Source organism: Anomaloglossus baeobatrachus, chromosome 5, assembly GCF_048569485.1.
Source record: "Anomaloglossus baeobatrachus isolate aAnoBae1 chromosome 5, aAnoBae1.hap1, whole genome shotgun sequence".
Taxonomy (NCBI): Eukaryota; Metazoa; Chordata; class Amphibia; order Anura; family Aromobatidae; genus Anomaloglossus; species Anomaloglossus baeobatrachus.
Window position 1 is genome coordinate 498860206 of NC_134357.1, and position 24687 is coordinate 498884892.

The window sequence follows — 24687 nt, forward strand, 5'->3', positions numbered from 1 at the left end:
ATTTACCCAGTAGTACTTGGTCAGCGTTATCATCTGGCGTAGGCCAAAACCAACAACAGGGGTAACACCATGAAAAACATAGCGTGCACTGGGGACACTAAGAACGAAGGGCCCTAGCACTAGTGAGAGGGAAGATGCACACCTCCTCCACTTTCCTGCTGCTAAACCCTGCACGTCTAGCCAGTTCCTATACAGGTTTCTCACCTGTTGCCGAGCAGGAACCTGAAGCCCTGAGTGACCCTAAAATATAGTCCCTGGCTAGGGAGAGGGCAGGTAAGGGACGCTAGCCCCACCGCTGCACTGAAACAACACACCAGGAAAGGAAGGCAGATGAGGGGAAAACAACAGACTGCTGCAGCCACCACAGCAACTTCAGAGGGTTTTCAGCAGCTCCTTACACCTCAAAGACCAGCATCCAAATGGCAAAGAGAATAACTAGCACTCTCTGATGGTAGCAAAGGGTATATAAAGGGAATGGGAGTGATCCCAAACCAGAAACACCTGAGCTGGTCATTAGCCTGCTTGCTGGCAAGGAATACAGACATTAACCCCACAACTGCAAAAAGGAATACGTTTAATATTGAGAGTCAAGAATGGAAAATGTCCTGAATCTGTCATTAGTCTCATAATGTAGAGAAAATACAAATAAGGAATTTAGTTCAGCTCACCACTCCAAAGCAGGTATCTCCAACTTCTGGTCCGGTGCACGGAACAAGTGGTTTGGCTTCCACAGCTGAATAATCAGTCACATCAACAGGAGGAAGGGGAGGAGAGAAGATCCGGCACCGACGTAATAAAAAAATTCTTTATTCAAAAATCATAAAAAGGTAATTCCAACCAAGTGCAGAATATATTTATGCTTGACGCGTTTCGGAGAAAGTAGACTCATTCATAAGTAACCAGTAATAAGTTGCTTATGAATAAGGAGTCTACTTTCTCCGAAACGCGTCAGGTGTAAATATATTCTGCACTTGGTTGGAATTACCTTTTTTATGAATTTGGAATAAAGAATATTTTTATTACGTCGGTGCTGGATCTTCTCTCCCCATAATGTAGACAGACAGCTGTGACCCAATCATCATCATCATCTTCTAGCTTCATCACCTCCTCCTTTAATCAAACAAATATTCTTGGGCGTCCATGGCTACAATTTTCTCTATCATAAATCAGATTATTGGTAAAAGTCAGTATGTTATTTGCCTCCACTGAGGTGAATTCTCTGGCAGGACCCTGTGGATTGGGCCTTTGCGCAGGATTGGGCAAAACAGGGGAAAAAAAGCTTCCAACAAAAAATCTTTTTTAGCATATAGATAGTCCTTTGGGTATCAACTAGGCGGAATATCTCAGATAGGACTCTGCGCAGGATTGAAAAAAAGGGAAACATAAATTATATAGAGTCATTACACACAGTGGTCTATTTCTATATATTATGTAGAGTAATTACACACAGAGGGATCTATTTCTGTATATTATATAGAGTCATTACACACACAGGGATCTATTTATATATATTATACTAGCTGTACTACCCGGCTTCGCCCGGGTTAATAACTGCTGTTAACAAAATAGAATGTATTAACAAAAATGTATTCTGCACACAAAAACCACAAAACAGAAATAAAAGTAATTATGTCTGTCTCCCCGTCTGTATATATCTCTGTCTCTCTCTTTGTCTGTCTCTTTCCCTGTCTGTCTCTGACTGTCTGTCTCTTTCTCCATCTGTCTCAATCTCTTTTCCTGTCTATCTATCTCTTTCCCTGTCTGTCACTTTCCCTGTCCGTCTCTTTCCCTCTCTTTCCCTGTCTGTCTCTTTCCCTCTTTCCCTCTGTCTCTTTCCCCGTGTCTGTCTCTTTGTCTGTCTCTTACCCTGTCTGTCTCTTTCCCTTTCTTTCCCTGTCTGTCTGTTTCCCTGTGTCTGTCTCTTTGTCTGTGTCTGTCTCTTAACCTGTCTCTTTCTTTCCCTCTCTTTCCCTGTCTGTCTCTTTCCCAATCAGTCTGTCTCTTTGTCTGTGTCTTTGTGTCTGTCTCTTACCTTGTCTATGACTGTTTCCTACCCTGTCTGTGTCTGCCTCTTTCCCTGTCTGTGTCTGTCTCTTTGTGTCTGTCTCTTACCCTGTCTGTCTGTTTCTTTCCTGTCTGTGTCTGCCTCTTTCCCTGTCTATGTCTGTCTCTTTCCCTGGCTGCATTGAGACACGCCAACATTCCATATAAGGGCGTGGCTGCGCATTCTTCTGAAGTTCTGGCTGCACTGTGGCTCCCAGCTCCATTCGCTTTAATGGAGGCAGGTTTTTTGGCGAATAACTGTAAAGAACGGGGTTAAAATTTCCCCTCAAAACATAGCCTATGACGATCTCGGGGTCCAGAAGTGTGAGTGTGCAAAATTTTGTGGCTGTAGCTGCGACGGTGCGGATGCCAATCCCGGACATACACACACACACACACACACACATTCAGCTTTATATATTAGATAGTCATTACACACAGAATTATCTATTCCAATGTATATATTATACAGAGTCATTACACACAGAGGGATCTATTTCTATATATTATATAGAGTCATTACACACAGAGGGATCTATTTCTATATATTATGTAGAGTCCTTACATACAGAGGGATCTATTCCTATATATTATATAGAGTCATTACACACAGAGGGATCTATTTCAAGTGTCTATTTCTGTTAATGTTGATGATTATGGCTTACAGCCAATGAAAACCCAAAAGTCATTATCTCAGAAACTTAGAATACTATATAAGACCAACTGAAAAATAATTTTACACTCAGAAATGTTGGCGCCTACTGAAAAGTCTATAAAGTAAATGACCTCTATACTTGGTAGGGGCTCGTTTTGCATAAATTACTGCATCAATGTGGCGTGGCATGGAGGCAATCAGCCTCTGGCACTGCTAAGGTGTTATGGAAGCCGAGGTTGCTTTGATAGCAGCTTTCAGCTCGTCTGCATTGTTGGGTCTGGTGTCTCTCATCTTCCTCTTTACAATACCCCATAGATTCTCTATGGAGTTTAGGTCAGGTGAGTTTGCCGGCCAATCAAGCACAGTGATACTGTGGTTAGTAAACCAGGTATTGGTACTTTTGGCAGTTTGGACAGGTGCCAAGTCCTGCTGGAAAATGAAATTTCCATCTCCAAAAAGCTTGTCGGCAGAGGGAAGCATGAAGTGCTCTAATATATCCTGGTAGACGGCTGCGCTGACTTTGGTCTTGATCAAACACAGTGGACCTACTCCAGCAGATGACGTGGCTCCCCAAACCATCACTGATTGTGGAAACGTCACACTAGACCTCAAGCAGCTTGGATTGTGGCCTCTCCACTCTTCCTCCAGACTCTGGGACCGCGATTTCCTAATGAAATTATTATTAATTATTATAGCGCCATTTATTCCATGGTGCTTTACAAGTGAAAAAGGTATATATAAAATCAAGTACAACAATCATTAACAAAACAAAACAGACTGGTATAGGAGGAGAGAGGACCCTGCCCACGAGGGCTCACAGTCTACAGGGAATAGGTGAGGACAGAGCTGGTTGCACAGTGGTGTGCTAGACTGAGGGTCATTGTGGGTTGTAGGCTTGTTGGAAGAGATAAGTCTTCAGGTTCCTCTTGAAACTTTCCACGGTAGGAGAGAGTCTGATATGCTGGGGTAGAGCATTCCAGAGTATGGGAGAGGCACGGGAGAAATCTTGTATGCGATTGTGGGAAGAGGAGATAAGAGAGGAGCAGAGAAGGAGATCTTGTGAGGATCTGAGGTTGCGTGCAGGAAGGTATCGGGAGAGTAGGTCACAGATGTAGGGGGGAGACAGGTTGTGGATGGCTTTGTATGTCATGGTTAATGTTTTAAACTGGACTCTTTGGGCAATGGGAAATGTAAATTTACTTTCATCTGAAAACAACACCTTGGACACTGAGCAACAGTCCAGTTCTTTTTCTCCTTGATCCAGGTACAATGCTTCTGGCGTTGTCTATTGGTCATGAGCGGCTTGACACAAGGAATATGACACTTGTAGCCCATGTCATTTATATGTCTGTGTGTGGTGGCTCTTGAAGCACTGACTCCAGCGGCAGTCCACTCCCTGTGAATATCCCCCAAATTTTTGGATGGCTTTTTCTTAAAAATCCTAACAAGGCTGTGGTTATACCGGTTGCTTTTTTCTACCACACTTTTTCCTTCCACTCAACTTTCCATTAATATGCTTGGATAAAGCACTTTGTGAACAGCCAACTTGTTTAGCAGTGACCTTTTGTGGCTTACCCTACTTATGGAGTGTATCAATGACTGCCTTCAGAACATCTATCAAGACAGCAGTCTTCCCCATGATTGTGTAGCCTACTGAACCAGACTAAGGGACCATTTTAAATGCTTTAGAAGCTTTTGCAGGTGTTTTTTGGGAATTACTCAAATTTTCTGAGTAAATGACTTTTGGGTTTTTATTAGCTGTAAGCCAAAATCATCAACATTAACAGAAATAAACACTTGAAATGGATCACTCTGTGTGTAATGACTCTATATAATATATAGGAATAGATCCCTCTGTATGTAATGACTATATAATAAATGCATTTCCCCTTTTGTATTGAATTACTGAAATAAATTTACTTTTTGATGATATTCTATTTTAGTGAGATGCACTTATAGTAATCAAACCAGGAATCAAGCCCAGAGTTGTTTATCGTGGTCTGGACACTATGGAGGACATTGTCCTATCAACTTTGTATGTTACGGTCTGACAGTGACAGAAGAATAGCCGGTCGTCAACTCCTGGCCCTTGCGTGCATCATTTATAAAATACATAGTCTATCCAGGCTTGGCATGGACTATAAGGGGGGGCTTTACACATTGCGACATCGCTACCGTTATATCATCGGGGTCACACCGTTAGTGACGCACATCCGGCGCCGGTAGCGACATCGCAGCGTCTAAATCCTAGGTGCGACGATGAACAAGCACAGAAGCATACAATATCGCTGATCTGTGTAACGTCGTTCATTTCCATAATGTCGGTGCGTCCGCAGGTACGATGTGGTTTGTCGTTCCTGCAGCAGCACACATCGCTGTGTGTAAACCCGCAGGAGCGACAAACATCTCCTTACATGCGTCCCGACGGCAATGCGGAAGGAAGGAGGTGGGCTGGATGTTATGTCCCGCTCATCTCCGCCCCTCCGCTTCTATTGGCCGGCCGATTCGTGAAGTCGCTGTGACGACGAACACACCTCCCCCTTGATGGAGAGATTGTTCGGCAGTCACAACGACGTCGCCAACCAGGTATGTGCGTGTGACGCTGCCGTAGCAATAATGTTCGCTATGGCAGCAATCACCACATATCGCATGTGTGACGGGGGCGGGTGCTATCGCGCTCGACATTGCTAGCAATGTCGCAACGTGTAAAGCCTGTCTAAGTCTTAGTAAGCAATCTCATTGTACTCCACTGTGCAGGTACTATTAGTCAGTCACCCGTTTCCTGACATTTCCTTAGTTGCATTTTACAGTAAGAGCCCATGGTCCATAAACAGCTTACAACACAGCAAAAGGATCTCATTGTTTAAAGTTATCTGCAGGAAAAAGGTACAAAAAAAATTCCAAGGCATTAAATACACCATGGAGCACTATGAAGACATCATCAAGAAGTGGCTAAAATTTGGTAGAATAGTGACAGTACCTAGCACTGGATATCCATTAAAAATTAATGAAAAGACAAAAAATAAAATTGTTCCTGGATGCTTACAAGAGTCCTACAGAATCAGTAAATGAGTTGTAGGACTTTCTGACCAGTACTGGATGGAAGCCTTTTCTTACAAAGAAAAACATCCAAGCCTAGCTACATTTGGACAAAATCTACAGTTTGTTATGGTTTGATGAGACCAAGATTGAAATTTTATTGGCTGTATTTCCAAAATTATGTTTGGCATAAAGCAAATACTGAACATCACCAAGAGAAGGTTATACCCACACAGTGAAGCATGGTGGAGTCAGCATTAAGCTTTGGGGCTCTTTTTTGACAGCTGGAACTGTGGCTTTAGTAAAAGGTGGAGGAAATCATGAACAGTTCCAAATATCACTTCATTTTGCCACACAACTGTCAGGCGTCAGCTGAAAACCTGAAGATGAAGATTAATTTTACCTTTCAGCACAACAACCACCCTAAGCATACCTCCACCTCCACAAAAGAATGGCTTCATTACTGGAAGAACAAAGCTTTGGAATGGCCCAGCCAGAGCCTAGATTTGAATCCAACTGAAAATCTGTAGGTGACCTGAAGATGGCGCTGTACACAGGAGATGTCCCTGTAATCTGAAAGATTTGGACCTACTGCAAGAGTGGGCAAAGATTACCAATCCTAGATGTGTTATGCTGATAGACTCCTACTCCTAAGACTGAATGCTGCCACAAATTCAAAGGGAACTTCAAGGTATTAGTGGGTGTGCATCATAATTATGCAACCATATTATGTTTGCTTTTTATTTGTACCTTGCCCCTCCCCCCATCTCATTGTAGATTGTAAGCTCTCACGAGCAGGGTTGTGTGTTCCCCCCCCCCCCCCTCTAACTATTGCATTTCTATAAAACTGTTACTTGTTTGTATATGAGCCTCCTGAATTGTAAAGCGCTGTGGAATATGTTGGCGCTATAGAAAAAAAATTATTATTATATTTGATTTTTTTTCTACCCCCCACCAAAAAAAAAAAAAAGGTGTTTTTTTTTCCAAGAGAATTGTACAGGTTATGGGGACATTAAAAGGTGAAAAGCGTTCTGAAATTATTCTGTAGGATTTTTTATACATGAAAAAAACCCCATCATTTTAACAGGGCTGTGTAGACTTTTTATAGCTATGATATATGGATAGATACATAGTTGGATACTATATATACTCTGAGAATACAGGTGTGACGGGTGACAGACAGTCATGGGGTTTCTGGCAATTGAAGGTTAAAGAGTTTGGCTGCGCAAAATGCTCCCTGACTTTCTATTGTTCCTGCTGTCAGTATTCATTGTACTAAGTAGCTTCCATCTCTTGCCCTTTAGGACTCAGCGTAGCTCTATTTCCATCCAGCTCCTAAGTATTAGCATTCCTCTTGTGCTTAAATACTCCCATCATCCTTGGGATTGTGCTGGTGATATTTAGTTGTTTCAAGCTCTGGTTGCAAGCAGGTGGCTTGTTCTCCTTTGTAATATTGTTGCTGAATTTCTACCCAAGTCATCTGTGGATAAGTAGTTCATGCACTTTTTCCCTGGGTGTCCTATTTGTGTCTTCTTTAGTGGGGTTGACCTCATGCCACCCGTTCCCTATTTAGGGCCTAGCACTAGGGATATCTACGGTCAGGTACCCAGCTCGACGTATATGTGAGGAACCTATCTAGGGTGGTGAGGGTCCCCAGAAACTAGCAGTAGGTTTGTTCAGGGGTCATCTCTCCCTTCCCTAGACACAGGATTCCACTTTCCTTCATACTCCTCAGTGCCTACCGTGACATGTTATAGAGAGATATATAGCTAGAAATTAGACAGATTTGACAAAGATTTGCCAGTCTCTTGTGAGGTTTTCCTATGGTTCCTGCTCCTCTCAGTTCCGGAGATATGACTATGTAAATCGAAGTCTTGTTAGCCAGAGAACGAGACTCATCGTTTTTCTGAGGACGTCTTCATGCGTATCTAGCATAACCTCTTGGCTACAAAACCTAGATTGTAGATAGAGCCATACCTCAGGAAAACAAATTTTTTATTTTACTCAGGTTTTGTATAAAATGACGTTTCCAAGTAAAAAAAAAAAAAAAAAAAAATCCTTCACAGAGTTTCGTCTGATAAGCATTAAATGCCACCTTGTGGATATATGTAGTACTGCGGGAAGATTATTTTGCAGCCAAATATTTCCACACTAGATAGCTTATTACTCATCCTTTTGGCTCACCTCCCAAACTTCCCAGATCCAGTGAGACTCTCCCACTCAGGTCATGTCACAACTTCAGCTTTGTCTGTGTCCTCATGGCATAGACAAAGCTGAAAATAACAGCGGAGAAAGGAGCCAACGGGTCCTCCCTCCAGTCAGTCTATGTAATGTCCCTCTTCACATGTCCGTGCAGAAACATACATGCATGACATAGGTGTGGGTGTTCTCAGGGTGCTGTTCGGGTGACATCCAGATAGCACACGGACTTTAATACTTACCTGTCTCTAGCACTACTGTAACACTTGCTTCCAGGTCCGCAGTCCGTGCAGTGAATATTCATGAGGTATAATGAACAGGACCCAGAAGCAACAGCAGCACCAGAGGCAGCGCAGTATAAAAATGCATTAAATTTCAGTAAATGGGCGTCATCCGGTACGTGTCACATCAGTGTGCGATCCATGTGCTATCAGTGCTGCAGGGCAAAAACAGACATGTCACCGTGTGGAACACACGGACACATGGTCAGTGTCAAAACATGGATGTGTGAGCAAATCCATTTATTTTAATGAGTCTACTTGTGTCTGTGTCATATACGTGTGGAAATGGACATAACACGTACCGGAAACAGACGTGTAAAGGGGCCTAAAGGCGGAAGGTTCTGCTAGGACCTTTGCATCATAAGACAGTGGAGGAAGGTGAAGAGGAGCAGGACACATGCAAACTGTGCATTTGTTGATGTTGCAGAGCTCTGTGTTTTGATGTAGTAGAGCTGTGTGTTGCTGTAGCACAGTTAAGCGTGTGTTATCAACATACACAATTCTGCTATGTCAACACAACTCTGCTACATCAACACGCACTCTTAACTCTGACATAGCAGAGTGGGTGTTGATTTAGGGAGCAGTGTGTGTTGATGTAGCAGAGGTGTGTGTGTGTGTGTGTGTGTGTTCGGGGTGGCATCATGCTTTGCGGGGGCTCTGTAGGTTGGATCTCTAAGGGCATCATACCCTCTACGATTGCACAGTTTGTATCCCCCTTTCTTGTCAGAGTTTACAGGTTCCCCTTTTGTAATGTTTAAGAACATTTGTTTGGATTTTTTTTTTCTTTTTAATCAGAAATGCTATTTATTATACAGTTTAAATAAACACACATTTTACAAATCTTTCTGGAGAAACATCCTTGTCATGAAGAAGGTCTCTGGGGTGTGACCTCTTCACGTCATCCCGCATGAGAAGTCAATAAGAATAGGGGAGGTGAAGCATCAGTGACCTAGACACATTCCTAGAGTCCAAAAGTGGTTCTCACACTTATGGTACATCAACATCAGTGGGTATGGTACAATCCAGCATCCGATTGTACATCCAATGGCCTGCGATGTTCCTGTGGTCTCCATATTTCATCACTAAACCAAACCAATATGTTAAAGAGATCTAGAGCTGAGACCTAGTGTTAGACTGTGGTGACTTTAGTGCTGGTGAGGTCTTCCCTCCAATCCAGTCCTCCATTGGACTCTACGACAGGAGATGATTTTGACTTGATCAAATCCGTGACCTCTTGACCAGTACTAGTCTCCACCTTAATGGTCTGAATTGTGGTATTGACCAAGACTTCTGTTTTAGTAGTAGTTAGCATGATGGTCTCCTTGGACATTGTGTCCACCACCTTGGTGTCCATACTTGGCACTGGTTGGACCATATCTTCTGGACTAATTATGGTCACAGAGCTTTCCTTTTTGGGAAGCCAAAATGCGGCATAAAGGGGTTCAGAAAACGTACCCTCGAACCTATGCAGGAGAGTCATGGTGTCCTTGACCCCGTAAAATGCCACCGAGCCTCTCTGGTAGTTAATATAGACTCCAATTCTCGAAAACTTTCCTGTCTTTAGTGGGGTCTCCACGTCGCTGTGCCAGGCTGAAAAATCTTTACTGTTCCACTTAATGGCCCACGAGAAATCATTTCCAATGATGGTGCTGTTACTCTCTGTCCCCTTCCGGTCAATACACTTGTAGGTCACACCGATGTAGAGGACCTCACCTTTGAACTCCACCTCAAAGTAATGGCGACCGACGTAAAAGCTCTCATCACTCAGAACCTGACGCCAGTACTCAAATCTTTCTGGGTGCTCCGGGTATGACTGCTGCCATGGGGAGGCGTTGTTCACTTTATGGTTGTTTTGCAGTAACCTCAGGAAGCAGTGAGCCGTCACCGGGTCCAGGGTGACATTCGATTTATCTACAGTGACAAAAGCATGAAGTGTAAGGAGGAGAATTAACAGAATTGTTAACATTTCAGTCATTTTTAGTGATCAATGGATCTTCTACCGATCTCTACGTCCTGACATAAGTTATTTGCTTTGCTCCTAACGATTTTTTGTAATCCGCTTCCGGTTTGGTGGCGGCCCTTTTCTGATGAGACATTATATGGAGTGTATATTTAGTGTTCAACACACAGACATTGCTACATTGCAGCTTTATGAGGTCATAAAACCAACTCTGGAGCTGCGCCGAGCAAGTACATTAAATGACTATTAACCCAGGTGACCGCGCCTGGAAGAGTCTCGTGTACTGATCGTGATAACAGGAGAGTGTGACCTACATAGAACCGGGAGGATAAAGTTACACACTGGAATATCAAGTCCTTGTCTGAAATTTACACTGCAGATGAGATCTCCTCCTCTGAAATGATCCTTATATACACACACACACACACAAAAAAAAAAAATATCAAAAAAAAAAATTATATATGAATTTTTATGTATTCAAATTTTTAAATTTGTTGGGAACAAAAATAGTAACTTATTGGTCAATAGAAACCAAGAGGGGCGGTCCCCTGCCCCGGGCAGAGGAGGGGCGGTCCCCTGCCCCGGGCAGAGGAGGGGCGGTCCCCTGCCCCGGGCAGAGGAGGGGCGGTCCCCTGCCCCGGGCAGAGGAGGGGCGGTCCCCTGCCCCGGGCAGAGGAGGGGCGGTCCCCTGCCCCGGGCAGAGGAGGGGCGGTCCCCTGCCCCGGGCAGAGGAGGGGCGGTCCCCTGCCCCGGGCAGAGGAGGGGCGGTCCCCTGCCCCGGGCAGAGGAGGGGCGGTCCCCTGCCCAGAGCAAAGTCATCCACCAGGGGCTGAATTCCAAAGTGAGCCTGAAAACAAACTCAACAACTAGAATATCAGGTGGATTCGACTTTAGGGAATTTCATCATATCAACTCAATGTGTTTCAGTAGTGTGTACGGCCCCCGCGTGCCAGTGTGCACTCCTGGTAACTTGGGAGCATGCTCCTTATGAGACAGCAGATAATGTCTTCTGCCATCTCCTCCTAGACTTGGGTCAGGGCCACAGTGAGCTGCTGAATAGTCTGTGGCATTACTTGATGATGTTGAAAGCACTGGTACATAATGTCCAAGAAGGTCTCAAGTAGATTTGTGACGCCCTGGCAAAACCAGGTAGTCACACAGATAGGCCCCCGCATAACACCTTCCCACACAGGATTACATTCAGCCGACCTGAAATCTTAGCCACCCCCCTTTGGGTAGTACAGACCAGGGGTGGGATTCAGCCGGTTCTGGAGAACCGGTTGTTAAAATAGCAGCCGGTTCCCAGAACCGGCAAGAAACAGCTGCGGCGATCCGGTACCCTGTATTCATTTGTGTTAGTGTCTCTTTAAGACACTAGCACAAATGAATCCCCGTACCTCCGTGCCACACTTCCGGGTTCAGTGAAGCCTGTCTGCTCCCTGACCCGGCATGCAGCGACGCGCTGACGCTGCAGAGGACACGGCAGTGTGGTTAGGTAGCTCCTCCTCCTGCCGTCTGTCAGCGTCAGTGTGCAGAGAGGAGCCATGAAGGATGGAAGACACAGGAGAGGCCGCCGGTGCCTGGAGCAGCTAAGCGCTCAGTAAGCCGAAGATGCAGGGGAGCAGGGAGAGGAGCCGCATTAAGATGGCAGCTATATGTGGCTATATGGGGAGAGCAGGCCATATAAGATGGCAGCAATATGGGGAGAGAAGGCCACTCGTAAGATGGGAGCTATATGTGGCTATATGGGGAGAGGCCACATAAGGTGGGAGCGATATGGGGAAGGAGCCATATGGGACAGGATCTGCAGGGGGGGGGGGGAGGGGGAAGAGACTACATGGGATGGGATCTGTAGGGGAAAAGGAGCACATGGGATGAGATCTGTGTGGGGAAGGTCATCCATTCCAATTTTAGCAGGGCTCCTTTAGTAATTTTTAAAAACTGTAGAAAAATCATTTAATACAATATGACTGACAGTGACTGGAACAACTGGTGTTGGACAAGAGATTTAAGGTATAGGAGGGGAAGGAGATTTTACTTTAAATTACTTGTATTTTTTGGTTGAGGAAAGTGCGTGAAAATGGGCGTGGTTAAAATGGGTGTGGTTACAGAATGGGTGTGGTTTTCAAATGGACGAGGTTTACAGAGAACCTGTTAAAAATTTGAATCCCACCCCTGGTACAGAGACCAGTGGGCCGGACCAGGCGAATGAGAAACGCCCACCTAGGGGTCTGGAGAACCCAGGGGCGGGAAAGCAGTCAGTTTGGAGTTCGAGTGGAGGAGTTTGGAGGTGTTAGTTGACAGGCGTCGGGGTTGGAGCCCTGGCGTACTGGCTAGGTGGCAGACAGTGGCCAGTGTCAGCAGGAGACGGGAAGACGGCTGCTGGAGATCAGAGGTGGACCGGGGCAGGGTTGTAGCCCGCCGGTACTGACACCGGATAACCGACCCGGAGAAACCGTGCACACAAAAGGGGGTACTTTGACCCTGAAGCCAGGACCGAAACCAACGGCCTAGCTAATTAACCAATTGAGGGCAGGATTATAGGTCCTGTCCCAACCTAAGTCCCGAAAAGAGACAACCACCCACCGAGAGGGATAGGGCATCCATCAGGGCCCAATAGATCCCAAGGGTCAGCGTCAGCGGGCAAGGCTCCCAACCAAAGGACCGGGAGCGGACCCCCGTGTTTCACACCGGGAGGTCCAACACACAACACAAAGCATGCAGAGGAGAGAGACATTGACTACTAGCTCGGGTGTGGGATCAGATACAACTGTCTGCGGCCGGCCAACAACACCTTGGTTTACCAAAAGGACTTTTTGTTTATTGACTCCACACATCAGTGCAACCTCATCCAGCACCAGGACAACCGAACTGTAAGTTTACTGGTCCCTGCAACCCTGCACAACCCGGGGCATCCATCCCTACCCACGGAGGGGTTAATATCCAGCTGCCATCCCATCGCCCCCGGGTACCCCATAACAGCAGCGGTGGTGGTGCCACATCTCACCACACACCGTGGGTGGCGGCACAGACTAATTACAGCAAATCCCGTACAAATACATCCCCTTTTATTTGAAGTGTCCGCGCGACCCCCGAGTCCGGTAGAGTCCCTTGAGCCATACCGCAGATCCGGATCCAAGCAGCACGGCTGCTGGCACGGGGACGGCACAGATTCACATTTGGGAAACTTGAGGACTGGTCAATGTCATCAAGCCCTAGTCAACCAACAACTGCCTACACACTGCGGCCACATGAGGCCAGGCATTGTCCTGCTCCAGGAGGAACCCAGGGCCACAGCAACATCGTAAGGTCTAATAAGGTCTCTGAGGATTTCATTCACCAGTAGTCAGGGTAGTGTTGGTTATCATGTGGATGACTGTAACCCTCCAAAAGGATATGTCTCCCCAGACTACCACTGATCCACAACCAAGCCAGTAAAACTGGATTATATTACAGACAGCGTGGCATTCAACCGGGGTTTCCAGACTCTTTCACATGTGCTCAGTGTGATCCTACTTATTTGTGAGAGATCCCAATTGCAGAACTGAAAGCGTCTGGTCTTCGTTAGATAATGCCAATCGAATTGGGGGCAAGCACAGATCCCACTACAGGACATCAGACATTTATGCCATCCTCCTTTAGTATCCGTTTGACACATTGTTCAAAAATATGGACACCTGTGGCCAGCTGTAGGACATTTTGTAGGCTCTAGTCTTGGATCTCCAGGTCATCTGCGCACAAAAGGAGCAGATACCAGGATCAATCGCCCTTCTACAAACCTGTATGGCTTTTCTTGTGCAACACTACATGTCCTGGTATCCACTCCATGCTCTTGAGACAGCGCTGGGGGATGCAGCAAACTTTATGATGGCCCATCTAGAGGAGCTGGGCTACTGATAAAAACTTACTAAGCTGCATCTTATTCGACCAAAGAAATGGGTAATATGCTAATCTGAAGGAGAATAAGTCAGGAAGGAACTGTAGCCACCACCTGCAAAACCATTCCTGGTTTTTTTCCACCTTATGGGGATTGTCTTGGTGTTCCTCTGCGGTGGTCAGGTTGTCATTTTTAATTCCACCAAAGCTAGTGACATTGATCCACAATTGCTTCTGCTTCCAAACTGGACAGATCGAGATCCCTGAGGTTTAATTGACTTGGGGGTTATACTGTAAAGTGTTTTTTTTTGTTTTGTTTTTTTTTGAGCAGTATGTCATTTATTGTCCAAAGTCCAGACAGACCTGGGGGGGGGGGGGGGGGGGCAGAAATCAGAAAGGTGGAGTGAGAATTAGAGTTGGTGTAAATTCACACGCAGGACTCAGAACATCGGTAATTTTTGGCCGCTTTACGGGACACTCGAGGACCATCCCTTAACTGACAATATCCATGGCGCTCTTGATTTGCCGGCCTGACTTGTGGAGTGAAGCACATGTGACACTGGACTACGCCGGCTAATCAAAAGAAGAGCCACAGATGTGGGAAGGCCGGAGTTCGTCCTCAGGGCTCCCATTCAGCAGTCACAGATTACCGATTTGTCAATTCGATAGCACCAACTTGAAATAACCATGCTTTCTCCACCAAATCATCTACTGGACCAATTTCCACATAAGACATAGGCGTGACCAGTATCTCGGGGATGATGCCATTTTTCTCATGACATTTTCTAAAATTCTACCCTTTTAGATTAAAACTCTGAACCATTGAGTGTTTGCCAGGAGGTGACAGCACATCCGCACACTCACATTTCAGAAAGTCTTCTCTCGTTGTCGGGTCAGGAGCCGTTATCTTGTGGTTCTTTGATACAATTGCAGATACCATGGTCTTTATCCCTACGTCCTCTGCAAAAAAAAAGAAAAGTTGACCTTAAAGGAACATTACAGATAAAAGTGATTGTCATTGCGAGTCCTGGAACTGAGGCGGCAAACCCTGACAGGCGGATTCAAAATAGCCCATTGCCTGAAACATGGACCGGTTTACTGTTGTGTGTGCATATAGATCTAGTTTCTTGTAAGAATGATCTATACATTTTTCTAAGTCATCATTCATATTTTTTTATTTTTGTATCGTTTTAGTGTCTAGTGTTGTGACCCAAAAAAAAAAAATGAAAAGCCGCAGTACCTCTGGTGACCACCAGGTGTCTTAAGTTTTTGATTTATACAATAAATTGAAAAACTGTTTTGTACTTAACATTATATAAGATGTTGAGCAATTTTTATACATATGTATACATGTCTATTAAAGTATTCACTCCCTTTAGGTGTGGTTGTTGGTTCTCACTGTTCTTCTGTCTTCTTGGGACTTTTTCCTTTATTTTTTCCCAAGGTCATAAATTAATTTATCAAATCCTACGTTAAATATTTACTTATCTGAACTTTTTGCCAGCACATTGTGTTCTGAGCTGAGGCCAAACCTGCGGGTAAGATTATACTATTGTAGATGTGTTATGGATTAAGGGGATAAAAAAAGCAATATCACTACGCAACTGTAAGCATCATCATCAGCGGAGGAGACTATAGGTCATAATACGTGATGGTGTGTTATCAGATAGTGTGGCAGTTATTTGTGGGAGGTTAAAGGAGCGTCTGGATGCCTTTATGCCTGAAAGACAATGTTACAGGTTATAGGCAATAGATTCTGTGATGGGACGTTGAGCAAGGAAACTAGTCTGATTGCCATACGTGGAGACGGGATATCATTTTTCCCGTAATATGAGATTAGCATTTGCCTTGTGGGGATTTTGCCTTTTTGATTAAAACGTTAACCTTAAAATCTATAAAACTAACATTAAACCTATGAGGTATAGTTCATGAGGGCGGACGGTGTGGAGGTTACAGCTCATGAGGGCGGACGGTGTGGAGGTTACAGCTCATGAGGGCGGACGGTGTGGAGGTTACAGCTCATGAGGGCGGACGGTGTGGAGGTTACAGCTCATGAGGGCGGACGGTGTGGAGGTTACAGCTCATGAGGGCGGACGGTGTGGAGGTTACAGCTCATGAGGGCGGACGGTGTGGAGGTTACAGCTCATGAGGGCGGACGGTGTGGAGGTTACAGCTCATGAGGGCGGACGGTGTGGAGGTTACAGCTCATGAGGGCGGACGGTGTGGAGGTTATAGCTCATGAGGGCGGACGGTGTGGAGGTTATAGCTCATGAGGGCGGACGGTGTGGAGGTTATAGCTCATGAGGGCGGACGGTGTGGAGGTTACAGCTCATGAGGGCGGACGGTGTGGAGGTTACAGCTCATGAGGGCGGACGGTGTGGAGGTTATAGCTCATGAGGGCGGACGGTGTGGAGGTTACAGCTCATGAGGGCGGACGGTGTGGAGGTTACAGCTCATGAGGGCGGACGGTGTGGAGGTTACAGCTCATGAGGGCGGACGGTGTGGAGGTTACAGCTCATGAGGGCGGACGGTGTGGAGGTTACAGCTCATGAGGGCGGACGGTGTGGAGGTTATCGTTCATGAGGGCAGACGGTATGGAGTCAATGTACCATATCCCAAACAGTGTGGGAACACATTTTCGTCAGGAAAAATAGTCAGGAGCAATTATTTAATTAGGGGCACAGCAAAAGTCAGATTTATATTCAGTAGCATTATAATAACAGTATTATTTTTAAGGGCACTTTGTTTGGATGTGCTGCAGAAGACCAGAGAAGATGGAAGTCTGCATGGTAGATCTGTGGATGTGAAAAGTCATCATGGTGACTGGACTAGATGAAGATGAAGGGTAGAAGGGCTCAAATCAGAGAAAACATTACTTATAAAAAAAGGTACTTGGGTCTAAATGTTTATTTGAGATACTGATGGCATCTAATCCGTACTGTGGCTCTGTCTGTTCAAGATTGGTAACAACAACTTCCACTATCTCCTTACCATTGTTTGTGACATACTGAGAGTTGTAGGTTCATGTGATATAAATATATATGGCAGAGGCTGACCTCACATTGTAATTTGTTGCTGTAATAAGCTTTGGGCTGTCATGTACTGATGGTAGTTCAGGTGCTGCATTAATTTACATATGGTGGATCTGGTGATTTATTCTTGTACTGAGTTTGGTGCTTTATTCATGTAGTGGTGTTGGTGACTGATGTATTCCTATACTGATTGTGGTCCTGGTGCTGAATTATTGTACCTAGTTCGGATCTAGTTCTTTATTCATGTATTGATGGTGATTCTGGTGCTGCATTCATGTTCTGATGTTGATTCTGGTATTGGATTCCTGTATGGATGATGGTTCTGGTATTGTATTTTTGTATGGATGGTGGTTCTGGTGCTACATGCCTGCACCAATTTTGGTGCTATAGTCATGTACTCATTATTCTGATGCTATATTCATATACCAATGGAGATTCTGGTAGGAGACAGTTTTTTGACTGCAATACCACTGTATAGTATACAGTGACAGGCAAAAGGGTAACAAAGTTTTGAACTTTTGACTATCAGGCTACATACCTCATCATCCACTACGGTGTAAGACTACCTTAATTTTATAGACAATCTTGGTTATCTCATACATAAATTGACTTGCATTTATTTAGCATATGACTAGTTATGTAGTTTGTCATGTCACTGCTTTGTTATGGTTTTTCTTCTAAAAATCTGAATGAAAATTTGTATTATTTTGTAAATCCACATGGACCTGTAGAAGCGCATGGTGAGCGCGAAACAGCCGTAGGCCTGGGGGAGCTCGCACCCAGCTCTGCCACTCTTTATGCCCATATTTTTGTACCAATAATTCCTCTTTAAAGGACCTTGGAGTGGAGCCACTTTCTTTTGTGGGCATCTGCCTCTTTTGAACTGTGCCCCTCTGAGCAGGTTTGATTTTCGGATCTGCAGCAGCTTTCCTCTGGCCAGTCAACCATGAAAAGTAATCCCTGGTAGTGCAGGATCAATTCTTTGTGTCACATAGCTTGACTTGTGTTAACCTATGAAGATCATAGGGCTAGAAATGTACCTGTCAGGTGCTTGGAAAAGCTGGATAAGAATGTGTACTAATGTGTTATCCAGGGCAGGCATCGTGCCAACTAACAAAATGACGAGTGGTGGCAACAAGTTTGGTGTGGACGTGTGCACTTGCTTAGGGTTGCGCTTAGGTCTTTCTCGGCCTATTGCAGTGAGTATGTGAAGCGGAGCCCTCCTTTACAGAGTCATCAGAGTCATATGCAATATTCATGACAGTGTGTTGACTACATATTACAACTACATTTTTTGGCAATGGATTTAAAGGGCACCTCCTCCTAAAACATAGTAGCAATAGTGTGAACACTTATAAACAGTTAATTTCCAGTTCGTAATTCTTCGTTTTCGGGCTAAGTGGCCTCCACTTTTATACAACCCAAGGGGATGTCCATCTTTGGGGATTGGTTTTCTTTTAAACGGAATCGGTCAAGATCAACCTTCCTAAGCAGTCTCTATGGGCACGTAAAATCATAGAAAGTTGGATAAAATGATACTAAGACATCAGTTTGAAGATATCAAGGTAAGAAAAATGTGGATTAAGGTCTGAAAAATCTTCAGATCTATGGACTGGACACTGATCTCCCTGAGAAACTGCCTCCAGGGCTTATTTTAAAAGGTGAAAGGAGGAGTTACCAGTGTGAGACATATAATGACAAAGTCTAGTCTCCGGATCTACATGTCTCATACTGATACTTGCCTCCAGAGCTTATTTTAAAGTGAAAGTAGGACTTACCAGTGTGAGACATGTAGAGCCATAGAGTAGGCCATCAGTCATTACATGTCTCCCACTTGCAACACCTCCTTTCAGTTTAAACAAGCTCTGGATGCAATTACCAGTGTGAGACATGTAGATCCGGAGACAAGACTGTCAGTCATTACATGTCTCACACTGGCAACACCTCTTTTCAGTTCAAATAAGCTCTGGAGGCAAGTACCAGTGTGAGGAGACATGTAGATCCGAAGAGTAGACTGTCAGTCATTACATGTCTCACACTGGCAACACCTCTTTTCAGTTCAAATAAGCTCTGGAGGCAAGTACCAGTGTGAGGAGACATGTAGATCCGAAGAGTAAACTGTCAGTCATTACATGTCTCATCAGTGAGAGACCTGTAGATCTAGAGGACAGTCAGTTATTACATGTCTCACACTGGTAACACCTCCTTTCAGTTAAAATAAGCTCTGGAGGCAAAATTCTCAGTAAGATCGGTGTCCGACCTATAGGTCTTTACTGCTCAATTACATATTAAGAAAAATGTGAATGTCTCTGGACTAAAACATCAGATCATAGCTATTAAGGCATTATTTTCTTCAACTTTTTATGACCTGCATGCCCATATAGACTTAGGAGGGTTGATCCTGCTGACACATTCTTTTCAACTTAAAATACATGTATTTGGGGATAATCACCATTTTTACTGTTTGATTCTACTAAAAATTTTGCTGCATTTATTTTCAATAGCTTTTTGGTTGCACTGTCTATTGCGGGCTGCAAAATGAGTTAACTGAGAATCTATCAGTGAGCTCGTTTAAATTGAATGATTGGAGAGTTTGCAACTTTTTAAACCTGTGTTCTGAGCTCATTTATGACTACAGACCACATCAAAGTTGAATGTGCCATGTTACAGAGCCGGTAAAAGCCAAAAAGGTGCAAAATTTGTAATGAATCCCAATTGCTAAATTGATTTTTAGCCCCAAATACTGTCACTTAAGTAAAAATATAAATTGTCCCTAATTATGGATAAGCACTGTGGTATATTTATGGTAGATAGATGTGGTGTACGCCACAAGTGAGCCAATGAGGAGTTTGGTTAAAAGGAAAAGCGCAGTATGACTTCTCATGTTCTTACCCTCCTTCGCAAACTCCTGAAGATTATCAGTGTATGAGGTCTGCAGGTCATTAATAACTTTTTTGGTCGAATCGTTCACCACCTTCCTGATCCCCGACAGCTTGTCTATGAGTCCGATGTACACGCTGGGGAGGGTGTCGTCTCCAGTCGCCTTCTTAAATTCGCAATACTCCTGCAGAGATGACAAAGGGAGACATTTCTCAAAAAATTGTGAAGAATTTCATCATGGAAATAAGAAAAGCAAAACCACATAAACAAAAAAAAAAAAAAAACACACACACCACAACAGTATTTCCACCCTATATCCATAGGAGAACTCGAAAAGTCTTTTAAAGTGGCCCCTGACCATTTACACACTCTTTTTATATATATCTGAATCACAAATATGCAAAAACACTTATAGGTGGTTAACTTTTTTTTTTTCCCTTCATACTAAAATGCATGCATTTTTGACTAAAAATCACTCTGGGAGAGTTTCCCACTCTTATTTGTCTTATTTGTGTTCCCCAGCTGATCTATGACCCCATCAAAGTTGAAGGTGCAGAGAAAAGAGCCTGTAAGAACCAAATCGGTACAAACTTTTTAAAAAAGACAAATTGCAAAACTTAATTTTTTTACACCCTAATACAGGCATGCAAGAAAAGAAAAAAAAAAAAAAAAAAAAGTGTTATTGGTTAACCCCTTTAAATTAAAAATATGTAATTCCACCAATGACCACCAGGAGGCAATGCTTTCATAATGCAATTTGTAGGCTATACTGGTTTGGAGTTGTAGATTATAGAGCGTTACTGCCTAAAATAAAGAGAACTCTCCAGTCTACAGGGGATCTGGAGTCGTCCTTTGACAAATTGTTAAACTCTGTACTCATTCATATGCGATATGTTTTTGGAAGTAGAATGAAATCTCACCGGGACTAGTGATGGGCGAACCCGGACTGTAAAAGTCCAGATTCGCGCAGTTGCAAAGGTGCCTGGGATTCTGGGTGTTTGATCCAGCACTTGAGAAATGAAATATCTATATATATAATTGCCTTATTCTGTCTGTCTGTCGGTCATGCTTCAAAATTGTGTCCTTACGGTGACACAAAGCTGATTGGCCGCTGGGCTCGCCATGGCCCCGCCCCCCCACACCGATTGGCCGCTCGCCCAGGCTGCGCCCCCACACGGATTGGCCAGCCGCTCGCCCCCCCCCCGCGCATTCCCCGAACTGACACTGTCACGGCCCCCAGGTGAGTACTGTACAACCCCCCACCCCCACCCACCCCCCCCCACGGGAGCCCACATCAGCGTACGCCGCCAACCCAGCCGACACTTACCCTCGCATTGCTGGCCTTGCCGCCGTATGCTGGTGTGGGCTCCCGTGCGAGTGGGGGACGTGATGCGCTGGTAACCATCCTAGCATAGTTACCAGCACATCAAGGTCCTACAGCGGCAGAAGATCCACACGCACACATAACAGCACACACATACACACACATCAGATCACACTCACTCTCACAAACACCTCACACACACATCGCATCCACACACTCACAGCATCCGGCGATATCGCTTGCTTCTCGGCCTCGATACTGTGCTGTTGTGACCTTCCAGGCCCTGCCGGAGGATCACATGGCCAGAAGCATGTGGTATCTCCGGATGTTGTGAGTATGAGCGCGTATGTGCAATATAGTCAATGTGTGTGTGTGTGTGAGTGTATGCGATCGGGTGTGTGTCGGTGTGTGTGAGTGTATGCGATCGGGTGTGTGTCGGTGTGTGTGAGTGTATGCGATCGGGTGTGTGTCGGTGTGTGTGAGTGTATGCGATCGGATCTGTGAGTGTCGGCAGAGGAGCATGGCGTGCTGGAGGTGGCTGGGAGGAGAGAGGCTGATCCTGGGGAAGGCTGATGCTGGGGACAGAGAGGCTGATGCTGGGGACAGAGAGGCTGATGCTGGGGACAGAGAGGCTGATGCTGGGGACAGAGAGGCTGATGCTGGGGACAGAGAGGCTGATGCTGGGGACAGAGAGGCTGATGCTGCGGGTAGAGAGGCTGATGCTGCGGGTAGAGAGGCTGATGCTGCGGGTAGAGAGGCTGATGCTGCGGGTAGAGAGGCTGATGCTGGCGCAGCATGGCGGATGGAGCACGTTTGGGAGTGCGCAGCATGGCGGATGGAGCACGATGGGGAGTGCGCAGCATGGGAGATGGAGCACGATGGGGAGTGCGCAGCATGGGAGATGGAGCACGATGGGGAGTGCGCAGCATGGGAGATGGAGCACGATGGGGAGTGCGCAGCATGGGAGATGGAGCACGATGGGGAGTGCGCAGCATGGGAGATGGAGCACGATGGGGAGTGCGCAGCATTGGGAGATGGAGCACGATGGGGAGTGCGCAGCATGGGAGATGGAGCACGATGGGGAGTGCGCAGCATGGGAGATGGAGCACGATGGGGAGTGCGCAGCATGGGAGATGGAGCACGATGGGGAGTGCGCAGCATGGGAGATGGAGCACGATGGGGAGTGCGCAGCATGGGAGATGGAGCACGATGGGGAGTGCGCAGCATGGGAGATGGAGCACGATGGGGAGTGCGCAGCATGGGAGATGGAGCACGATGGGGAGTGCGCAGCATGGGAGATGGAGCACGATGGGGAGTGCGCAGCATGGGAGATGGAGCACGATGGGGAGTGCGCAGCATGGGAGATGGAGCACGATGGGGAGTGCGCAGCATGGGAGATGGAGCACGATGGGGAGTGCGCAGCATGGGAGATGGAGCACGATGGGGAGTGCGCAGCATGGGAGATGGAGCACGATGGGGAGTGCGCAGCATGGGAGATGGAGCACGATGGGGAGTGCGCAGCATGGGAGATGGAGCACGATGGGGAGTGCGCAGCATGGGAGATGGAGCACGATGGGGAGTGCGCAGCATGGGAGATGGAGCACGATGGGGAGTGCGCAGCATGGGAGATGGAGCACGATGGGGAGTGCGCAGCATGGGAGATGGAGCACGATGGGGAGTGCGCAGCATGGGAGATGGAGCACGATGGGGAGTGCGCAGCATGGGAGATGGAGCACGATGGGGAGTGCGCAGCATGGGAGATGGAGCACGATGGGGAGTGCGCAGCATGGGAGATGGAGCACGATGGGGAGTGCGCTGCATGGCGGATGGAGCACGATGGGGAGTGCGCTGCATGGCGGATGGAGCACGTTTCGGAGTGCGCAGCATGGCGGATGGAGCACGTTTCGGAGTGCGCAGCATGGCGGATGGAGCACGTTTCGGAGTGCGCAGCATGGCGGATGGAGCACGTTTCGGAGTGCGCAGCATGGCGGATGGAGCACGTTTCGGAGTGCGCAGCATGGCGGATGGAGCACGTTTCGGAGTGCGCAGCATGGCGGATGGAGCACGTTTCGGAGTGCGCAGCATGGCGGATGGAGCACGTTTCGGAGTGCGCAGCATGGCGGATGGAGCACGTTTCGGAGTGCGCAGCATGGCGGATGGAGCACGTTTCGGAGTGCGCAGCATGGCGGATGGAGCACGATGGGGAGTGCGCAGCATGGCGGATGGAGCACGATGGGGAGTGCGCAGCATGGGAGATGGAGCACGATGGGGAGTGCGCAGCATGGGAGATGGAGCACGATGGGGAGTGCGCAGCATGGGAGATGGAGCACGATGGGGAGTGCGCAGCATGGGAGATGGAGCACGATGGGGAGTGCGCAGCATGGGAGATGGAGCACGATGGGGAGTGCGCAGCATGGGAGATGGAGCACGATGGGGAGTGCGCAGCATGGGAGATGGAGCACGATGGGGAGTGCGCAGCATGGGAGATGGAGCACGATGGGGAGTGCGCAGCATGGGAGATGGAGCACGATGGGGAGTGCGCAGCATGGGAGATGGAGCACGATGGGGAGTGCGCAGCATGGGAGATGGAGCACGATGGGGAGTGCGCAGCATGGGAGATGGAGCACGATGGGGAGTGCGCAGCATGGGAGATGGAGCACGATGGGGAGTGCGCAGCATGGGAGATGGAGCACGATGGGGAGTGCGCAGCATGGGAGATGGAGCACGATGGGGAGTGCGCAGCATGGGAGATGGAGCACGATGGGGAGTGCGCAGCATGGGAGATGGAGCACGATGGGGAGTGCGCAGCATGGGAGATGGAGCACGATGGGGAGTGCGCTGCATGGCGGATGGAGCACGATGGGGAGTGCGCTGCATGGCGGATGGAGCACGTTTCGGAGTGCGCAGCATGGCGGATGGAGCACGTTTCGGAGTGCGCAGCATGGCGGATGGAGCACGTTTCGGAGTGCGCAGCATGGCGGATGGAGCACGTTTCGGAGTGCGCAGCATGGCGGATGGAGCACGTTTCGGAGTGCGCAGCATGGCGGATGGAGCACGTTTCGGAGTGCGCAGCATGGCGGATGGAGCACGTTTCGGAGTGCGCAGCATGGCGGATGGAGCACGATGGGGAGTGCGCAGCATGGCGGATGGAGCACGATGGGGAGTGCGCAGCATGGGAGATGGAGCACGATGGGGAGTGCGCAGCATGGGAGATGGAGCACGATGGGGAGTGCGCAGCATGGGAGATGGAGAACGATGGGGAGTGCGCAGCATGGGAGATGGAGCACGATGGGGAGTGCGCAGCATGGGAGATGGAGCACGTTTGGGAGTGCGCAGCATGGGGGATGGAGCACGATGGGGAGTGCGCTGCATGGCGGATGGAGCACGATGGGGAGTGC

The 24687-nt window shown here is 47.0% G+C and overlaps 1 protein-coding gene across 1 annotated transcript in view; it reads right to left on the reverse strand.

Moving 5' to 3' along the window:
* Positions 1 to 8997: 8997 nt before the first annotated feature.
* The window catches only part of TRIM16 (tripartite motif containing 16), a 46987-nt gene continuing 31297 nt past the window's right edge, over positions 8998 to 24687 (reverse strand). The window contains 3 exon segments of the mRNA XM_075350779.1: positions 8998 to 10128; positions 14918 to 15013; positions 19978 to 20149. Of these exon segments, the coding sequence (XP_075206894.1) occupies positions 9347 to 10128; positions 14918 to 15013; positions 19978 to 20149 (1050 nt within the window). The 3' untranslated portion in view covers positions 8998 to 9346.